This window comes from Taeniopygia guttata, chromosome 6 (assembly GCF_048771995.1).
Source record: "Taeniopygia guttata chromosome 6, bTaeGut7.mat, whole genome shotgun sequence".
Classification (NCBI taxonomy): domain Eukaryota; kingdom Metazoa; phylum Chordata; class Aves; order Passeriformes; family Estrildidae; genus Taeniopygia; species Taeniopygia guttata.
The window spans coordinates 25,239,467-25,261,235 of NC_133031.1; the positions used below are offsets into that span (position 1 = coordinate 25,239,467).

General features: G+C 46.1%; 1 protein-coding gene across 5 annotated transcripts in view; it reads right to left on the bottom strand.

Annotated features, from left to right (window-relative positions):
* The window catches only part of SH3PXD2A (SH3 and PX domains 2A), a 245,885-nt gene that overhangs the window by 198,141 nt on the left and 25,975 nt on the right, over positions 1-21,769 (bottom strand). For all 5 annotated transcript variants that reach the window (XM_041717165.2, XM_041717164.2, XM_012574636.5 and 2 more), the window contains exon 2: positions 5,707-5,787. In XM_041717165.2, coding sequence (XP_041573099.2) covers positions 5,707-5,787 — 81 coding nt within the window. The remainder of the gene's footprint in view (positions 1-5,706; positions 5,788-21,769) is intronic.

Genomic DNA, 21,769 nt, shown 5'->3' on the forward strand with positions numbered 1-21,769 from the left:
GGTCTGGAGAAGGATTTCACAGCAGTTCTCAACATCTACAGCAGGGCCAGGGTGCTGAACACCAAGGGAATGGGAACAGGGGAAACGTGATCCTTGCAACCCAGACCATGCTGGCCAAGGCCAGCACAGTCCAGAGCAGAGGGAGGCACATGCAGAGCCCAGCAGGACAAACACCAATTTCACTGTGCACTTGCTCCGCAGGCTGATGCAGTAACATCTGCCATGCTGTTCCACCCCTGCCCCGTTCAACCCCACCCTCTCCCCCCAGCTTTCCTGCCCGTTTCCTTGGGCACCCTCAGATGCACACACACAGCCCAACAGAAACACTCCCTGAGCTCGTCAGAGGCTGGGAATCCTTTCAGCACAAACCTCCCACACTGCGAGAGGGGCAAGCTGCATCTCGCCGGAGCCGCAGCCCTCCTGCCCTCCCTGCAGTGCCAGCAGGAGCTCGGCATGGGTGGCACCTACAGAAGAGAGGGTCACCCACTGCAGAGTGACACTGCTGCTCTGGATGGCTGGGAAGACCAGTGAGTGACTGCTCATCCTGCTGGAGAGGCCTGGTGGGTTGAGGGCTAGGAGTCAGCATTTGCAAACACAGGAGAACCCTTGCCCCATTACATTCTTACCTACACTCTTCACCACTGCTAAACTTAGTGCATGCTTGAACTTGTCCATTCACCACTCCTGCAGAGCTAAAAGCACGAACATGAAATATCAGAGGCCCTACAAAAACATCATTACTGAGTTAGACTGCACTGGACCACCAGAATTAGGGCTGTAGGTCTCTACTTGGGCAATTAACCCAGACTAACTACTGGAGTGAATAGACACAATCCCATCAGGATCACAGAATTCTCTTTGCTCTGCCCCAGAAAGCCTACATGCCAAAGCCACCAGGTCCTGTTTCAAATCATAGTGACCCAGTGAAATCCAGGGTCAGGCATGAGGCACAGTTACAACCAAGCTGGGAATGAGAGTGGACATTACCCTGTTTGACACAGCTTGGAGTAATGGAGAAAGGGATGTTATTACAGAGTAGTGTAACAGGAGAACAATTGGGAGCAGTAGCGTTTACATGAACTCCAGTCTAAGTAAGAAAAGCAGAGATACAGACTGCAATTACTAGTTTTTATACTACCATTTTTGTTTAATGTCATCTTCAGTGCTCTGTTACTCCATTATAGCACTATAAACAATCAGGATGATCCTAGCAATAACAAATGAAGGTCTTGATGTTTTATCATCTGAACGAAAACAACTTACATGTCTTTCCTCTTCCTAATAAAATTCTTGATAGTCTTTACTTTTTTAATGTTCTAATTGACTGCTAGTGAGTTCTTTCTGTGCCACTTTGAAGAAAACCTGCTTAGATCAGCAAACCATGTTGGGCAGATAATATTTTGCTGATACACAGAGCCAGTGCTTCAACAGAGCCTTGTTTATTTGCCTTTTCAATATTGTGACATTTCAGACATCTCCTTGCAGCCAAACTGTCTGAGTGTGTCATTGTGTGGGGAGGCTTAGATCTGTGTACCCAACATTCCCACCATGGCTCTGGTGATGCTGTTCCTGCACAGCCAAACACACAACGTGGGATGGTGGCATGCTGCTAAATCCAGCTGCTGTGGATTGGAGAAATCTTGGAGAAAGCTGCATTCCACCTGCTATAAGAGAGGATCCTCCCCCAGCTCCCCACACAGAGAGCCAGCCATCCTCACGGAACAGAGGGTCTGGTCCCTCTGCTGAGGTGCTGGTCCTGTTCATGCAGGCACTGAATAACACAGACATGGAATCAGAGGAGAGTCACTGGATAAAATGCAGCAGATGACTACTGGTGATTGAAGCTGAGACACCAGGTATAGATACTTGGTCTCCAGCTGGGGTCATAAAAGCTGTAAAAAGCCCAAGGTGGTATTGGGCAACTGCAAGGGTGATATGGGGAGAGGGGAAAGACATATCCTTCGTGCTTGTCAGCTGCAAACTTTGTGGTTGTTTTCCAGCCCAGCATGGCCACTGGGAGGGTGAGAGCTGTCTGCATCTCCACACTTCTCCACCTGATGCTTTGGGCAATTATTTATGCACACACTCAGCTGCAATTCCCCATTCTGCTAACAGCCTCCTAAAGAATTTCCAGCAAGAAAAACACCTTACATCTGTAGGTGTCTTTTACTGCACAGTGGAAATGCCAGGAGTTATCCCTGCTATCCCAAAAAAGGAGTATCCTTTCTCAGCTCCTTTGGTGACAGCAGCAGCATTACTGAACAAAATCCTAGGGACAGGATTTTGCAACCACCACCAGCAAATCTATCAATAATGATGGAAGACCTCAAACAGCATCCAGGGAACGTGCCCCAGTGAGCCACCAGCCTGCCACAAGGGTCAACACTACTGACAGGTGATGTTCACATCACTCTCCTCATGCTCCTCCATTCTGCATGGCAGGCAAGAGCAAGAAAACTGCATTCCAAATATTACGTTAGGAGCTAGCTTTGACCCCATGTGGTGCTCAGGTGCAAATGTGTCCCCAGGGTGAAAGACAGCAGATAATTGGATTTGACAAGCAATTTATAGTAATGCTTTCATCTATGCAGAGTTAATTCAATCTTTTCAATCCTATTTACTGAAACACCAGCACTCACATGTATTCTGCTGCCATCATTTGACCCATGCTCAGGAGCAGAAGTGATTGGTTGCACAATTACATGATGCGGCAATACCCTAATTTAAAATCTGTGTTTACAGATATCCAGCCCTCACTGAAGCAGCACAGGGCTGACACTTGGCTTGCTGCTTTGGGCTCTGTTTGCTGTACTTCTTACACCTTTGTGGGGCAAACAAATCCTATGCTATGACTACCCTTACTGCCCTAATACTGAACTGAAAAACAACCAGACTCCCAATTCAAGCATATGCACTGCTGAAAGAGCACAGCCAAGCTCTCTTCAGATTTGAATCCTTGGGACAGAGAAGCCTCTTACTGCCTGCAGTACCTAATAGAATTTGCAAAGAAGTATTTTTAAAAATGCAGTTTCTACTAATGCTAAAGCTCTCAAAACCACTGAGCCACTTCCCACAGAGACAGCCGTTTGGGGAAGGGTGGGCTCTTTTTTAAAGAAACATGAAAATGGAGTAGTGAAATTAATTATCTGTATTCCTCCCTCCTTGCTCCTGGGCAGCCCCCCAGGTTTCCCCACGGGTCGTATCCAGTGTCACTGTCAATGCCAGCCACTGCAGCCCTGATTAAGTCATTACAAGTCAGCCCTTGTTCCTCCACTTCCACTCAAGGGCAAATGAGACACGTGCAGGCTTCAGAAGCCCTGAAGTGCAGCTCTGTCATTGACACAGCAGGGTGAGTGGAGCTGGCAGAGACCTGTGGACTCCAGCTGTTTTGGACATGAGTGGTGCCCGTGAGTTGGCTGAGCATTACTCCCTGAGAATTTGCTTGGTTTTCTCCTAGAAGTGCCACATGGGGATAAGCAGGGATATTATCAAAGAGGACTGATTATGCTAAGACCACCTTACCATGCATGGTATCAGATTGCAAACCCCATGTTCAAGCAGTGCTAGGTTAGAAGTTCAAGCTTCCAGCAAAAATCTGGAAAGCACAAGTCATCCCAAGATGTGGAGCCAATTTCTCTTTGAGCAAGAATCTCTGCACATCAAGCCACAGATCTCCCAAAATTCAAGGATTACCTGAAGTCCCCCTTAGCATTCATTTACTTTTACTCTTTGCAGGCTTCATTAGAGCTGGAAATACAAATTTCTATTCAAGACCCAAAGCAGTTTCCTTTGCCTCACCTAAGAGATGCTAAAGCATAATCAAAAATCCAGAAAGAGTAATAGGAGGGGATAAATAAAAAACCATTTATCACCTTTGGCAGTCTAAAAGCATGTTATGGCAGCCTGAGCACACAGAGCCTCGCCCCCATCTCACAGCTGGGAAACTGAGGCACAGATGGACACAGTGACACAGCACAGAGACATGGCAGGACTGAGGAAATCTCAAGTGAAGACCTCAATTTCTGTAACTCTGCACCTCACGCTACAAGAGCTAAAGAGGCTGTTGTAGGGGGCTGACACTGCTCATGCAGTGGTGGCCCGGACAGAGATCCCTGGGAGGGAAAAGGGTTAAAGAAGGGAATTTGTTACTTTCTTGTCATATTTTCTCGTGGGGGGAGAAGCGTCATGCAAGCAGGAGTTTTCCACTGGCTAGGCCCCCTTGCACTTATCAATGGGACCTTTCAGGACTCACTCCCTGATTGAGACATCATTTCCTGTCCAACACACTAACCCCATTGATAACTCCACACTTGATGGGAACTTTTCAAACCTACCAGGAAAGGCCAGGAGACCCAGAACAACATATACATGAGAACAGAACTGGGGTGAAAAGAGAAAGAAGAGAGAAAAAGAAAGAAACTGTTTTGGCCACAATTCGCATGCTGACAAGAAATGTTTGTGACTACAGAGCTGCGCATCTTTAGCAGGTACAGCAGACACAGAGAAGATGTTTACATTCTCTAACAGCAGTGGGACTGGCAGGCCTGGCACTTTAGCCCAGTTAGAAATGGAGATGGGCACAAGAGGAAGCTTAAGAACATCCCTTTCTTGTCTTCCTGCCACACAGCAAACAGAAATTAGGACTGGTTGTAGAAATGGTCACATTTCACCCAGAAGGGCAGGAGGCCATAATAAGTGATGCAGCTTACAAAACAGCCTAGAAACTTCAGGTTTCCAAGTACAAGAAATGAAACATAAAGAGGAGCAAAGATGAAACTAGAGCTCTTTAAGATACCTCAAACAAGAACCCTTTTTTTCTTAAGTTATCTTACGAAAAGGCTCAGTGTTACTTTTCAGGACACAGCACAGTCAGCTACCTCCTCAATACTGACCATGAGGACTCACTTGGTACTGCAACATCAACGCAGCTCCAAACACCAGCTCCATTCCAAAAATGAGCCTTTTCCCCAAAGTTCAAGAGTGTCTCAAACCACAGCTTTTACTTTTACCCCAGGCAATTAGTTTGCTGCCTATAAAGCTACAATAATACAAAAATATCAGTGGATCTGGATCATTGCCAAACAGAATATCAACCCCAAAGCTCCCCCTACCCTTGCAGGTGCCTGGGAGCACTACCAGAAATGAAGCAACTGATTCCTGGTTTCATATTTTAGTCAGCAGCTATCCAGCAAGAAAGCTTTTGATGAAATTGAAACATACAGGCACAGAATGGAAGAAAGGAGCTGTACAAACCAGCAGGAGCCAGGACACTGCTGGCTAGGTAGATGGTTAGGAAGAGAGACTGGAAAGTTTCCCCTGCAATCTCTGTTACTGAGGTGCTGTGGGAGTGTGCAAAAGCTCTGTTGTTTTTAGTCACTTGGGTAAGTAGTTTCTGGGGGCCTAAAATGTAGCGCTCTCTCTGTGTTAAGTGCATCTGAAGTATTGAAAATTAGATCCCCTCTTTAATAGGAACCATTCACAAAAATGTCAGCTTTAAACGTCTTTACAGTGCAAGTTACTCACTGTGAGCATACCACCCACTTATCTTATACCCTACAAGGGCAGAGTCTGAAAAGTTTCAAGATCATGACATGTAACAGACCAAACAAGCACAAAGCCTTATTTAAAGGCACTATTAACCCATCTGTTAACATGACTAGAAGCATGAGTAGAAATAATATTTAATGTTAGACAGGACAGACTTACCTGCAGGTCAAAGAACTTGCTGTATCTCCGGTAGATGATCTGGGAAGTCAGGTCAGACCATGTTACGTTGATGATATAGACCTGTTCAGGGAAAAGAAAACACAAATTAGCCTGGGCCAGGAAGCACAGGATACATGCAAAGGCAGAACAGTCAACATAGGTTAATTTCAGCTCTCACTGGCTGCTCCCACTTACAGTGAGGAATAAAACCCTGGGAGCAGGACTAAATTAAAGCCTACTGCAGCCTTCAACAGAAGTCTTGGGGGAGCACTCAGTGCTCTCCCACACATCCCCATCAGCAGCTCCCACCGACGTTGCTCTGCCTGGGATAAAAGCTCTGAGTGACGCCACATTTTCTGGTCTGTGGTAGCACACCCTGCGTTCTGTGCTCAGCTCCAGGCATGGCTGGGTGAGCTATTCCACCCCTGCAGCAACAGCTCCTCACGGGGTGCTGATCTCCAACCCCAGGCTCCAGATTGGCTTTGTGCATGGAGCTGTGGCTGTCACCCTTCCCAAGCAAGGAGTGGCTCTGGTTCAGCAGGAAATCCAAAGGAAAGGCAGCTCCCCAGGTGTTGTGGAATTACAGCCATGCAGCACCATTGCTTACTCACACCCATACACGTGTGACAGAAACCAAACCCTGTCACAGCACACAGCTCTTGCTGAGTCACACTGGGGGATGTAAAGCTGGACAGTGAGAGCGACACTGCTTCCTTGCATTGATGGAAACAGCAACAGAAAGCTGGAATAAACCCAGGATTTCCCTTGCCCAACCCTACTCCATTCCCAAAACAATCCTCTTAGAAAAACACCCTTTTACCAGAAGCTGTGATAAAAATTATTTGCATGCACACATACACAAACTTGTCCATATATATATATATATACAAAACACAAACATGTTGCCTTTTGACCCTGGTACCTCCAAAGTATTTTTTTAAAAAGTTAAAAATGGGCCAGGTTCTGCTCTCTCATACACTTGCCCTCAGGCCAATGCTGGCAATGCTGCCTTGATGACAGATCTGCAACAAGACTTCAACAAACACAGGATGGAGCTATCAAGGGTGACCATGGACATCAATATAATGAAAATCACAGCTAGGACAGCTCCTGGGCCTTTAAAGCAATTTCCAGGTTTTACATATGGACTGAGATAACAATCTGGCAGAGTAAACAGGAAAGAATTCCTCCTCCCTCAGCCACACCACTGCAGCAGGAGCTCTCCCTTTTGCCATGGATGCAGAAGTGAAGCTCTCTGTCTCCAGCAGTGGGAGATGGATAAGCATCATCCTCTTCTCCCCCTCCCCTAAGACACCAGACCATCTTCCAAGCTACTGATTCAAATGCTGCAGTACATTTATGAATAAAAATTATTGCAGGAAAATCCCTGAAGGGGTGTTGAATATTGGGCTCAACAACACTTTTGCAAGGACCACCAAGACCTTCTTCTTCTTTCCCAGTAGGAGAGGTATCCTCCCAGAAACCACAGAGATCCTGCAGCCATGCTTTCCTCTCTGCTTGTTACAACCACATTCAATCCCCAAGGCAGTCTGCCTCCCATCTCCTGCAGCCCAGTTTTTGGCATTCAATAAATGCAGATGCTGAGCACAAGCTGTTAAGGAGATCTGGGGCCTTTCTCATGATTGCATCAAGCACAACTGCAGGGCAGAGATCATCGAGGCTGACAAAGGGAAGATTGCCCAGGGCAAGAGCCTGGCTCTCAGCAAACCCAGGTTACTCTCCTGCATCTCATAATTCTCCTGAAAAACCAAACCACCCCACCTCCTTCCTGCAATGCCCATATTCACAAGGGTGACAACAGCACTGCCCTGCTGCATGGAGGGAAGATAAGCCTGTGTAACACGAAGACTTCAGGTCCCCTTTAAAGATCTCACCCATGCAGTCAAGGCAGAAGAGTCAAAGCCTGGGAACGAAGCTGCTGTTGCCAATTTTCAGGCCAGCCACACTACACTGAAGAATATTTTTCCATGTGTTTGTTGTGGGAAAAAAAAAAGTTTGTAGCTTCACTCTGAGCTAATTCACACACAAATATTTCTACTCATCCTCTATCCAACAGCTACTTTCAGATGGAAAACCCATTCAATTAAAAACAGATCTTGACGGATGGGAGCTGAATAGGATCCAAAAGCAACTTCAGATACTGTAATTCTGGCCCTGAGTTCTCACAAAGGGAATGAGACAGGAGGAGAAACATATTGCACATGTAAATAAAGATTATAATTTTTCTTTCATTATGCATCTTTTCTTCAGAAACTAGAAACAAAACACATATGTCATAGACATCCAGGCACTTTGAATTTCACAGCACTTCGGGCTTCTCCGTGCTGCTCTTCAGAACCCACAAAAACTGACAGTTCCTGAAATTTTTAACAGCCTACAAGTCTGCTTGTTCAAAATCTAATCCAGGCAGAAGTCAATCCTGCTTTAAGATTCCAGTTTGGTGGTGCAGTAAGCGGCACAACACCTCCATGACACAAGGAGGGGCAGAACTGGTTGCACAGGGATATTCTGGGCAAGAGGTTGGATTTATTTGGTGCAGGTAACAGGTGTAGGAGCAGCACCCTACTGCATGGTGCAGATACATTCCCAGATCTGAAATTTAGGCTCTGTGGGAATGAAGCTGCCACTGACTTCAGTCAAGCCAGGATTTTGCTGCACATTTAGGACAGCAATTAAATCTTTTTGAGCCTTAGGTCTCCTCAAGCTCAGTTAGTGATGGATGAGGCAGCATGCAGATACACAGATTTCTATTTCAAGAATAGATTACAGCAGAAGCAAGAAAAGCCTTTAATCATAACCTGGTGCTATGTGAAGTGAGAAACCAGTGGGCTCAAAATCTGCTTGCTGGGAGACAGGTGCAAAACCTAAAACAGCTATTGATCTTTTTTGCTTGTTTGCCCAAATCAAATTGCTTCCCAAAGGCCACCATTTAAAATAATGGGGTTTGGCTGAAAAAGATTTGTAAAATGCCAAATTATAAATGCAATGTTTACAGGCTTCAGAAGCCTTATATATCATATTTCTCTCCCTTAGAGATCTGAGTTTGGAAGTTGTTTGCTTCAGCTGCCTTGATCAGATGCATAACCTTGTCATGAGCAGCAAACATTACATCAGCTTACCTCACCGTTTTGTTTTTTTTTTCCCTCAGATCTTAAAATGTGTTGCTGTGAAAGTGATCAACAATCCCGAGAGAGGGAGAAAAGCAGTCCTGGGGAAGCCCAGGGTCATGCAAATGCAACGGGACAAGGAGGCAGCAGGAAATATTGGATACATAAAGATCCATAGGGAGAGTCATCCCACGCTGGAACCCAGCAGAGCCAGCATCGCTCTCACAGCCACCTGCCGAGCCAAGGGAAGGCTTTCTGTGGCATCCAGCAGCTCCCCAAAACTGAGCCACACAAGCCACCACTCCAACATGCAGCTGGCCCTGCCCACGAGAGTCCTGGCTCCTTGGCACAGTCTGCCTTGATAAAAGAAGACAAAATCAAAGTACCTTGCACGTCTTGGAGCAAGCTCTTTCATGTAAGTACAGTATTTTCCTACGCACAACTAAACTGTTCCAAATTACTACAGTAATTAATTACTAAAGGCAAAGAGACCTGCTTTATGTATCTGCCATGTTTATAACCATAAAGGAGTCAAAACACAGATGCTATTCAAATGCTTCAGTTTAAAAATCTTTAACAAAAGGTCCTTAACAATGAATGGAAATTGAAGTAGAAATGACAACTCACTGCACAATCACTGGGTGCTCCAGCCACTGAGAACGTTCACATTTTAATTTCCCAAATCCAGCCTTTTTTGATGTATTATTGTATTTTAAAATAATCCTTCTTCAGAGAAATAAGAAGCTGACTTTAAAAGACTGTAGAATATTAATCAGGAACTGAGCTTGAAAGGTAGCTCATAATATTCATGGCTTATGGAAGGTGCAGGGTGCTATTTCAGCATGTGTCACAGTTGAGATGGCCACGATACACAGAGTAGCATCGTACAATTTCAGAAGGCTTCAACCCATACAGGGTAACACCACACCACTCCAGAAGGCTTCGGATGTCTGCCCATACAGAGTGACACCATGTCACTTCAGAAAGCTGCAAGTATCTTCCCTCCTTGTTCTTCAGCCCAGCCTTTTATACCCCTGATGTTGATGCAGTGCCCCTGTGTGCCCTCTCTGTCCCTTTGGTGATGGTCAGTGCCCCTGGGCACTCCATGGCTCGTTGCTGTCAGTGCTGCTCACCTGCTTCTCCCAGCTGTGCCCATTGGGAATGAGGCTGGGCTGCAGCCCCACTCCCAACTACCACAAACTGTGTGCCTACAGGGTACCAGGGGGATTTTATCAGCTGCTAATTATTGTTTAATTCTAGCACTGGGAAATGTCTTCTTTACCACAAAGCAGAAAATTTATTGTAAACTGAAGGCATTGATCTCCCTTTATTGCCTACACAAGCAACAAGGAAAGATGACTTCCTACTACAAAATACATCCACTCTAACGTCACTGGGCATGACCTTATCGCCGACTCTCTTGTTTTCAATGGAAAATATCCAGTTCTAGCCAGCACAAACCCAGAGGTAACAAATTCAGGTTATTCTCATGTGACCTATTTTTCAATTGTCTTTTTAGAGGTTAATGTCTTGTTGTCTACAGCCAGATGAGCTGGAGTGGAAGACAAATGTCTGAAACTGGTCATCTGATGAGACCAAGATTAGACCCTACACAAATACAAGAGCTATTGGCAAAGGGAAGATTGAAAAGCAGAAACCAGAAATATCCCTGCACACATTAGAGAGGGTGTTGTTAACCTCTAATAAGTAATTACAGAAAACATCAGCCATTAAGAGTTCTGTGGATGCAAAAGACAACACCGTGGTGCAGTTTGTGTGCAGATACCAGTTTGCGTGCAGTTTGCGTACGATACCCCCTTTTACCCTGGAAACTGTCAGCTTCTTCAAAGATTTCTATTGAAGTGTTGGATGTTTGTCCTCCTATGAATCAGGTTTGAGTTAGAAAAGATATGCCTTCTCCCCGGTATTCAGATGCTATCACTGCCTGTGAGCTGGAAGCTTTCCACCAGCACAGCTCAGAATGCGAATGCTCCCTGCTCCACTTCCATGCAAAGTCAATTCAGCTCCTGCAAGGCTTGCAGCAATTTCAGCTGCTTCATTTACCTGGCAGAGTTTGCATTAAAACAACTTAAACGGCAGCAAATTCAACATAGATCTGTGCCCTAAATTAGCAGAGTACAGCCACTGCACCAACTCACTGTTTGCATAACCATTTTAACGTCAAAGATGCGCTGATGAGCACAAATTGGTGCTGGCCCAGATCCAGATTTGAAGTGATATCAGCCTAGAGACAGCAATTTTGGTACCCACAAGACCAAAGTAGCAAAGCTATTCAGCTTCTTGATGCGGTTTGGTTGATCTTAGGTATCTTCTTCCACCCCATAAGACACTGGCAGCAGCAACTTGGGTTTCCCCAGGATGAGAGGTCCTAGTGTCCTCAATTTCTGCCCTATACAAGGGCCAGTGTGGCAACAGGAAGAGCGGAATGCTCCAGGAATAAGCAGAGAGACTGTAAGCCCTTCTCACGCACACATCACCTGTGCCTTCACTCGGCTTGGATCACATCTGACTCTGGATTCAGTGAGCACAGCACGGGCTTCTTGCCCAGCTCACTAACATCCAAAAGGCCCTGAAAAGCACTGTGAGACCTGGGAAATTCCCACAGAGGTGAAGTCAGACCCTCAGCCCCAAGCCAGTGGTAAGTCCATCACTGGTGCCATGCAATGAGGTCACCTTTCAGCACGATGGTCTCTGAGGTACAGCAGCTCAGCCAGGGCAGGGCTATTTTCAAACCCACTCCAGAGCTGTTCTCACTCCAGGATTTTGAAGACTGAGCTGAGAAACAGAGATGAGACTTGGAAGAAATATGAGACCCAGGGAGCCCCAGACAGGAAAGGTCCTTGCAGGGTGGCTGCTGCCAGGGCAGGATGCCTCAGAGCAGTCCCAAGAAGGGGGCTGCACGCAGGTGTGGGGCATCTGGCTTTCTCATGCACCAGATGTGGTTTCACTGACACCCCTCTACCCAGCTCGTGTTTCCATTACCAGTGGGGAAAATGTAACTGAGAAAAAGACAAAATGACCCAGGGGTCTCATGGACAAATGTTGCACGTACCTAAGTCTTGGAAGCAAAGCAGAGTTACAGTATGCTGGGAGAGAGTAAACTGAACAGCTCTAGCATTTGCCAGTTCTCATCCGTGAGCAGCCACCACACAGGCAACTAAAGCAGGACATAGCAATTCCAGTTTCCATCATAATTTGCAAGCTAATTTACAGTCAAAATAAACATAGAAGTGAGGGGAAAGGAAAAAAACCAGGGAGGGGGGATAAGAGAGTTTTCTTTTCTCTGCATTTCTTTTGTGGCTCTTGTTTCATCTCTAAACTACAGTGTAAAAGGATTAATGCTGGATTAATGCTGCCTCTCTTTTCACCCATATCACACCAAATCTGTTGCGAGTACACAGAAAATAAACTCCTTTCTAGCTCCTAATCTAGTCATATTCTCAAAACTCAAACTGGGTCCATCTGGGTTAGAAAACCACACCCCTACTGCAACCTATATGAGCACAGATCTTCCTCTTGGTGGAGCAGTAACCAGGGTGAGACCTGTTTCTCTTTGCCAAATCTCAGTACTTCAAACCAAATGAGAATAGCAAGCAACTGCCCCAAGGCAGCCAGCAGACATCCCTGGAACACAAGAAGAGGAACTCATTCGAGGATGGAGGCACCTGGCTGGAAGACTTTGCTGGTTTCCCAGCCCCAGGGGGACAGACCAGACACAGAACAGGGCTGTGTCTGAATGACGAATCCAGCTCCTCATGTTTACCCAGCCAGAGTAAGACAGTACTTAGCCATCCATATTTTTCTCATACACGGATGAGGTTTTAAAGCCCACAGTTCAAATTCTGATTTAGTCTCCACTTCACCCCTCAGGTTTTTGACATTTGCCAGCTTGAGTTTCTAAACAGTCTTCAGGCCTTTCCAGCATCTTCCTGATAAGATGCTAAGTTGTCCCAAAAAATCAGAGCAATAAACAAAAAGCAGAAAACCTACCTGCTGTATTTCTCTGTTCAGCCAAGCACATGGCCATGAGAGGCATAAAAAGGTAAAAAGTGGAATCTGCGCCCATGATTTGTGGCAGTAACTTGACCAGAGAGCTGCAGAACTGGAACAGCTGGGAGCCCTGCAGCTTGGTTACAAACCACCTCCAAGCCTCTTGCCAGGCTTGTTTGATTACTTCATTTAAGTTCATTCTTGGGGGTGTGTGAGCAGAATATGATGTGCCTGATTCTTGTAGACATGCAGTATCTGTGCTGCATTAGCAGGGTTTTGCTTGTTCTTAACTGATATCCTGGGTCATGTCAAAGACCTGTCAAGGCTATCTTAACTCCAGCGTATCCAACAGCTACAGCTCACAGAAAGAGAAAAAGAACTAGTAATCACTGGTCACATCTCCACTACCACTTCCCAGCTTCTGGAAGCAGATGAGCAGCTTCCCTGCAAGGGGAGGAGACAAAGGAAGTGGACAACATCCACCCATTACATTTACATGTGTGCATGAGGGAGAGGGAGCATCTGTGCAGAGCACAGTGTGGACTCACATTTCTGTTTCCAGTCTGTCTCAATCCACCTACATTTACTTTCCACGTGTGATGGAACTATTTGTGAAGCAGAATAACCACAAGACTCAGTTTCTGCCATTTAAGAGTTGTCAGGTTATTAGAAAACAGAACATTTAAGCCTACAGAGCACTAGGCTCTTAGAGTGACAAATGTAAAATGGAAACAAGAACATACAGGCTCTCCTTGAAACCTGCCTCCCTCATGGCCTTCTCAAATACTCTACCCAGGTCTGAAAGAGGCTGTGCAAGGCAAGCAAACAAAAATAATACAGCTGCATTTGGAGGTAAACATTTTTCAGTTTACTGCCTCTTAAATCTGGATGCCATCTGACTTTTAAACTATTTTAACTCAATGCTTGTGTCCTTTTCCTCAGCAGATGGTTGGTGTTTCATGACAACCCCAAAATATGAGCATATCCTGGTGGAAGAAGAGAATCTCCATTCAAGACAAGAGAATTGGAAAAAGAAACAATCAACAGAAAAAGTAGACTCTTGAATTTTAAACCTTCCAAGTTTCACTGAGCAATTTTGAATACAGGAATTACATCAAATTCACTAAACTCATTTTAGAGATTGGTTTGCAATTGAAGTTGTTCTGAAATAAAACATATCAACCTCAAAGAGTACAGCTTAATGTGGAAGTCCTTGGTGCCGGTGCTGGATGGGGAAGTGAGGTGGAAGTCCTTCTAAGCCAATCACTTCCTAGGTCCTACATCATCACGTCAGTTGCAAGGAAAAGGAGAGACACCAAGGGGAAACAACACTTTAAAAAAAAATTACTTTCCAATACAAAATTACTTAATCCACTGTCCATCTCCTCTACAAAGGAACAAATCTTAAAAACTGTCTCAAAACTGGCTTCATCGTCCTTCAACTGAAATGAGTTTTAACAGAAAAGTATTGAGGCAGACAAGAGCATTTTTAAAATCACTCCTTAGTTTACAAAACATCTTGCAATTTTCAGCTGTAAGAGATCACTCTGCTGTCATCAGCAATGATGATCACTCAGATGAGGGCATGTTTGTATATTAAATCTAATCCTGGTCCAAATGGGTACAACCTGCATCTGATTTTGATTGCAATTACAGTATCATTAGACTCACAGAAGCCAACAGGAAGAGTTTAATTCCCTTCATGGTGCTGGATCAAACCTCACATGAAAGCAAGACTGGCGAAGTATCAGAAGGATGCTGCCAAATTGAAGAGGCTTATGAGAGAAGCAGCTGAATTAGTTTTGCCACAAGAGGAATTGACTTGAGGGATGTTCAAAATAGAACAAGTAGAGCTCTGCTCATATTTCAGGCAAAGGGATCTTTGTCATCAAGTGCCCTGGGGCCAGGGATACAGGACTATCAAAACCTGCTTGCTACTGTTAAATGCATCAAGATTGACAAGACAGAGACAAAATACAACCTGGAAATTGCTGTTTTCTACACGTCTCAACCACTTCTGCACCGAGTCATTTGTGCCTGTGGGAGTTCTCTTGGAGCACCTTTCTGCTCTGAGAACAAGGGCCCTTCTACATTGTACCAGCAGGCTGGAGTGATGCATTTCCCCAGCTGTGGAGCTCAGGTACAGTGCTGGAGCAGGCACAGCACACACGGAGCTGCCCAGCCCATCTCACACCCGGCCCCAGCGCGGTTCTGCTGCAGCTACAGACCCTCACTGCCACCAATGGTAAATGCTCCCTGCCCAGCCTGCCCTGTGGTCATAAAGAGACATTCTTGCTACAACCCAGCCTCCCTTTTGGCTCCCAGCATCCAGGATTCCTGCTCTGCAGCAACACTTGCATGTAGTTTATATTAGCATGCAAATCTTCCGGCTTTGATTCGTAACCTTACGTATGACCCCCAGATGCAGTGGTTGGAAAAGCAAAGCAAGGGCCTGGGAAAACGAGCAAAACTCCTCCAGGCCCTTCCAGAACAATGACAAAGCTCTGGGACATTCTTAGTCCAAATAATGGAAATCTCCTGGGATTTTGCCATAGAATAGTGGGATTTTTTTCTTCTCATTTTGAGTAGAGGGAAACAAAAAGTTCATGTAAACCAAGAGACCCTCAGATTCACAAAGCCAGACCTGAGGGGCACAGTACTCTAAGTGTGAAAAAAAAAACCAACTCAGAAACAAACTCTTCTAGTTTCTATCCTATTTATGGAACTATGTTTTTCATGCATGACTAAAGAATAAAATTTCAGGTGAAATCAACCAGCAAAGCATTCCAGAACTGCCAGCATAACATGCTGACAGATCATAGAATGGTGTGGATTGGAAAACACCTTGAAGATGATTTAGTTGCAACCCCCGTGCCATGGGCAGGGAAACTATTTGCACTTTAAATGCAAAATTATAGAAGAGCAACTGAAAAAAGGAGCTATCCTCAAAACATAAACACCAGTCTGCAAATGTTCAGTGCACATAGATCTTTAATTATACTGCATGACTATCTATATATCTATAAAAATATAAAAGAATGAATGTACTTGTTCTCTACAGAACAATACTGACAATGTAAAACCAATTCCTGGAAAAAAGGGAACAAATTTCCACAGCCCCTGGAAGATGCAATGCTGAAGTCACTGGAAAAATGTCTTTCACTGTAGTGACCTTTGACTTCAGGCTTTAGAGAAATCTGTTTCTTGTGGGGAGAAGAGAGAAATAAGAAAATGATTTTGTGTCCTAGTCTTGCAAACAATGTCTGAATTGCACTGCAAACTGCCTAAGAGGCAAACATGGAGCACCCTCCTTACTCCAGCTCTCACCCCCTGGCCTTCTGGACAAACCAGGAAAACTGATGCAAGAGTCAGTGCAGAATGGATTCCCTCCCGCCAGGGCTCGGCACTCAATTAAACACAAAATTACCTTCTTCCTGTGGACCTTCAGGGTTTACAGGAAGATACTGTGCCAAATCCTCACACCCTCAATCACTGCCTCTTTGCTAAGCTGAACTATTGTCTCTGCCCTTTCCTTCCCTCCTACTCTTCTCACAATCATCCTCCTTTTCCCTCCTTTTCCCACGCTTGGCTTCCTGCCTTCCCACTCGCAGGAACACCCTCTCCCGCCCCAGCCATGCAGAACCATCACAGGCAGCACCAACCCATCCCTCTCCACCTCTGCAGTGACAACCTGGGCCAACACGGGCACAGGGACACCGAGCCAGCCCCAGCAGCTTCCAGAGCACCTTTATCCAGCACTGCCCTCCCGGCATGCACAGAGATGGGAGAGATGCTTTGTTCAGCCCGGAGCAATGCTGTGCTTTGGGTATTTCTGCTCAAAATGCCACTCCCTTAAACCCTGCAAATATAGGGAGAAGCTGTTTACCTGCTGGGCACAGGGATGGCTGCTGGACAGGACAGTCTCAGCATCTTACTTCATCCCCAGCTGAGGAACTGGGAGATGAGTCTCCAGGCTGTACTGCAGCCAGAGGAGAAAGCTGTCCTACTGACCTGCAGTGCCCACCAGCCCAACCTGCTTCTCTGCAGTTTGTACATGGGGTACAAAGGAGATGGGCTCCTAAAAGAATGCTAAATTAGGGTAGGTGGTGATTATCAGGTGGTGATTATCAGCAGCTGTGACCATACTGCCGAAGGACCTGATCCAACTCCAATCCCACACCTGGCTCGTGTCCTGGCACAAGCCACCCCCTGAGCTCCTGCTGTGAGCCTGGACTCTTTCAGTGCAGGAGTGAAGAACACTCCCAGGGATTTTCAGTCACTCTAAGCTGGGCTTTGTCACTTGCACAGCTTCTCCCCATAAAAACTCCACAACTTCTCTGAAGATGTGTGCTGCTGTTTGGCAATGTAGCTTCTGTCAGAGATGCCAGGGTGGCAGTGGTTACACTAATTCCCTTAGCTCAGGCACTAGCCTCACATACCCTGGGAATTACTCATTTTTGGACGAAAGGTATCTGGCTGCAAGTCAGTGTGTGCCCCATTAGAAAAAAGCTTTTTAGGGCCATATCCATGTTACACATTCTATCAAAATTACTAATAAAACATGAATCAGCAAAATTACTTATAAGTTTACATTTCTGTCAAATTCAGGACTTACAGTGCTTTAGAACAATAAACAAACCTCTTCCTTTCATTCCCCAAGCCTGAATGTTCTCCCACTCTTAGCCACTTAAAGGGAATTATGTATATTGCACGGACAGAAACTCTATTAAATCTGCTAAAATGTCCACCCAAAGCCCAGAAAGATCACTGACTATAACAGCAGGCTTTCAAGAACTAATACAGCAGCACTCAACACATCAGCATCTGGAGACAGCAGGAATTTGCTAGGCAGAATTTAGAGAAAAAGTCCTAGCTTTATGCAACCCTAAATTGGGATCTCAAACTGGCCAAAGTTTCATCTCGGGTTCTTCTCTAGTTAGGTGGCAAGAGTACACATTTATCTCCAGAGGTGCCTCTTCCTCTGCCCGCAGGAAGAGACAAATCCAAGCAGACATCTAGTGCCTACAGGGCTGAAGGTGGATGTACAGTAAGGAAAGGCTTACGTGGTGCAGAGATGCCCAGACTGACACCAACCTGTGTCTCCTCTATGATGTAGCACTATCAGTCCATGGTGGTCAACAGAGCAGCTTGGCTGAGTCAGCTCACTCCCACGAAGAGCCCCAGATCTCTGGGCACATGAGCTCTGGCCAGCATCACTGATAGTGATGTGACACTTCCACGTGCCTGGCCCTTTAAAAATAATGAGGATTTGACTCCAATCCTCACTCAAAAGATTCAAAGTTTTTAACCTGGGTCCCCAGAGTGATTCTAAATTCTAACTTATGAAGTGCTAAACAGGAAGGAGCTGGAGGCACCACTATAATTTACCATGAGGCAGATAGGCAAAGTGGAGGGAGAGACAAGCCCTGCAGCCATCTCTGCTCCAGGGCTGGCTAGCCAGGGGCAAGCTGAGCTGAAATCCCTCACCCTCGTGTGCAGGGCATGAAGCAGTGGGCTGAATGCCACAAAATGCAAGAGGTGTGAATTACAGCATCTTAACTCACACCCTGAAGTGTCTTATTGCAAAACGGCTTCTGGCAGAGGTAGGATTTTTTATTTCCAATGCTGTAATTCCCCTGTCTTTTCCCTCTCCCCCACAACCGCCCCTCCACTAGAGGTACATCCAAAGAGGATCAAATCTCACCCTCCTCAGCCCTGTGAAATGCAAGCAAAACTAGCAGGACTTGGCCCACTGTGTCTTTTCTTAAGGCTTCAGTAATATTAAATTAATACTCTTTAAATATAAAACACTTGGACACTTGTTGCCTTGGAACAACACAAAGATGGACGTAGAACCACTGGATTCACAGGTGGGTGCTATGGGTGGGCTGTGCTGCCAGGGAAAGCACCCTGTGCTCTAGCAGAATGCCTCCCTTTCCATCTTCCACGCTCCCCTCTGTGGCAGGAACAGATGGGCTCCAGGAGGTGCAGGGAAAGCTCTCGGGGCCAGGGCTCTCCATGGCCCAGCTCTGCTGGCAGGCTGCTGTGGGAGCTGCCCCTCCACCTGCATACTCACAGGAAAAAATAAATCCTTGCCCACACACCAGCAGATATAGATTGCCAAATGTGAAGGCCTGCCCTCAGCAATTCCACTGGGCCACTAGCTCCAGGATTTGCCCTGGTCTGCCTCAGGAAGAAGGAATGGACATCCTGGATGTCCCCCAGCTAGAGCAGCAGGGTGGTTCATCGCCCCAGGGGCCAGGAGGATAGATTCCATGGTTAAAAAAAATAGGGGAAAAAAAGAAAATCTGGGGCAAAAATCTGCTCACAAGTCAACCAAATTCCACTGGAAGCAGCAAACACGGAGTAAGTGTTCCACAAGGCATCCCAAATCCTGTCTGACACAGCTGCTGTGGCTGCCCTCACTTAACAGAAGGGACAAAGTCAGACAAAATGATGGCAGGAGCTCTACCAGACGAGAAAGCCACAGGCTTGGGTGCCAGAGAGACACCACTAGGCTCCCACAGTCTGTCCTCCCTGTTCACCACCCAAATTGTTCTTGAGGGTGAGCAAAGGAGGCCAGTTGGAGAACAGACTGGTAGTTTCAGTGGGGGATAACCACCAGCCCTGAGACATGGCTGACCACAGGGCAAAACCACAGCCCCATCAGCATTCTCCAGGAGTGTCTCAGACAGCCCAGGACTGCCCTGGATGGGACAGACAAGAGCACAGCTTGGGCTGCATGGCTGTGTCCCAGAGGACACAATTTCTGCTCCCCCAGCTGCCTGTGAGGCTTCTCCACCAGCCACACAAAGACATCCAGAACGTTCCACAAGACTTGTAAATAAGGAGGCACACCTCACTTGATAGTGAGATTTTTCCTGTTCTCCATGGTGACAAAAAAAACCCTTTTCTGAATACTGAGATGAGTGATTTGCTTTGGTCCCGTAGATAAATGTCATCTTCTCAGGAGAGGAAATCTTCCTAGAAAGAATAGAGCAGAGACATAACAGCTTCTGGAGATCACAACAGCAATCCCTTGGAGACTCAGCCTGCCAGGGCACTGAAGGACACAATAAACTTCAAGAAAGTGCCTCAATTCCAGAGACTTCAGTGGGATTTAAGCCTGCACTTAACTCTCATCACTGATTTGCAGCCTGTGACCATCAAGGCCTTCCTCTCTGTCCCAAGAAGTGACAAATTACAGTGCCTGGACTTCTACAACTGTTGATTTGGGGGCTCTGTGAAAATCCTAACTTGCTGAGTATCATCCTTGTACTATAATTCTGTGCTTTCCCAAAGGCAGTCCATGCATTTGGTGCAAAACCCTGACCAACAAGGCTTTTCCAGCCTTGCAGAGATGAGCAGGAACCCTCCAGCCCAACATCTCCACAATTCCAGCACACACGAATTGCTCCCATACCCTATTTGCACACATCACTTACAACCTGCCAGCTTTCAGCTGGAGATGACAGAGTCCTCTCCACATTGGCTCACTTCTTACCACAGCTGCAGCTGCCTACACAAGCTTCCAGCTCTTGTTAAACCTCACTAGCTGGGGATGCCATCCTGACAGTAGTGCAGCCTGGGGAGGGATCTGAAGCAGCCCCTCCATGGTGGCAAGAAAGCCAAGCCATGACTGCAGTCACTCAGCAGCCAGGACTCTGTGGAGAAGCTGGTGTCACCTGCAGTGCCTCTTAGCTTGAAACCATGAAAAGCCACAGTCAGCAAGTGTGTCACCAGCTCCCCAAGTCAGCAAAGCACTATCACAGTGAGGAACCATAGAAGACAGAAAAATGTCACACTTCTACCTGATTAGACCCATTGCAGGCTGATGGATTTAAGAAGCAGGACAGGCAAAACAGATTGAAGTTTTTTTCAGAAGTTCAGAGAAATCCCATCTATGGGAAAGGGGTACTAATTCCCACCTGCAGATGTGGCAAATCAAACAGCACACTTGGAAACACCTGAGAGGCTGACTGGAGACCCAGCTACCTTCTCACTGACATGGGAGCCTTCCTTAGCTCAGAAACTAACTCCAGAGCACCACTGAACTACAAATCTCCTTGGCAGGGTAAATTATCGAAGCATGATTTAAAAGTGAGCTCTGAAGTGAGGGAGCTCAGCCAACCCCTGCATCTGGCCACAATATTGAGAGTCAATCCCCTAGTTAACAACCTCAGACTCCATCGAGGTGTGACATTAAAAAACAACCCAAATAATATCCCAGCCATGTCACTTTATTCTTTTTTTCCCCTTGAAAGGACATCTGGCATGCAAGCCTTGGGTTTTCCCTCATCCCAGAAAAACCAACAGCCACATTTTCCAGAGTTCTCTTTTCCTTACCCAGGGAGTGGAAGGGATGTAGTCAGTTAATGCATGGCTCCTAACATTTTTCCAGTGAGCTGGTTGGACTCCCATTCTCTTTTCCCATGGAGGAACACAGCTGCTATAATCAGCCTGTAGCTGGGAAGGGGATGGAAATACCATTCCTGTCCCTGCTGCATAAAAAAATCAGCAGCTGACAGTGACAGATTGCAATGAACCTACAAGCCCCTTTAAGAAGGTAAAACAGCTCTCTTATCTGACATAGAAAAACCCTCCAGAAACAAGTGTCTCAGACTGGACATATTTATCTATAGTAACAGTTTGTAGATCTGTTCCTAAAACTAACTCAAGCAAAGCTTCCTCCACATCCAGGCTCTTACATGTACCTTTGTAATCCCTTTAGAAAAGCAATTTCAGGACTGCTGTGGTGAAGCAAACTCTGATTTGCACAGTGTGCAGGTCTTGTGCTCCCAACAACTGTTCTGTTCAAGCAGGCAACAAACCTGGTAACAGTAGAAAATATTTGTGCAGCCTCTCCGGTTTTTCAGCTGACATGAGCTGAAATTCTCTTCCAGCTTCATGTTCTTGTGAATTTT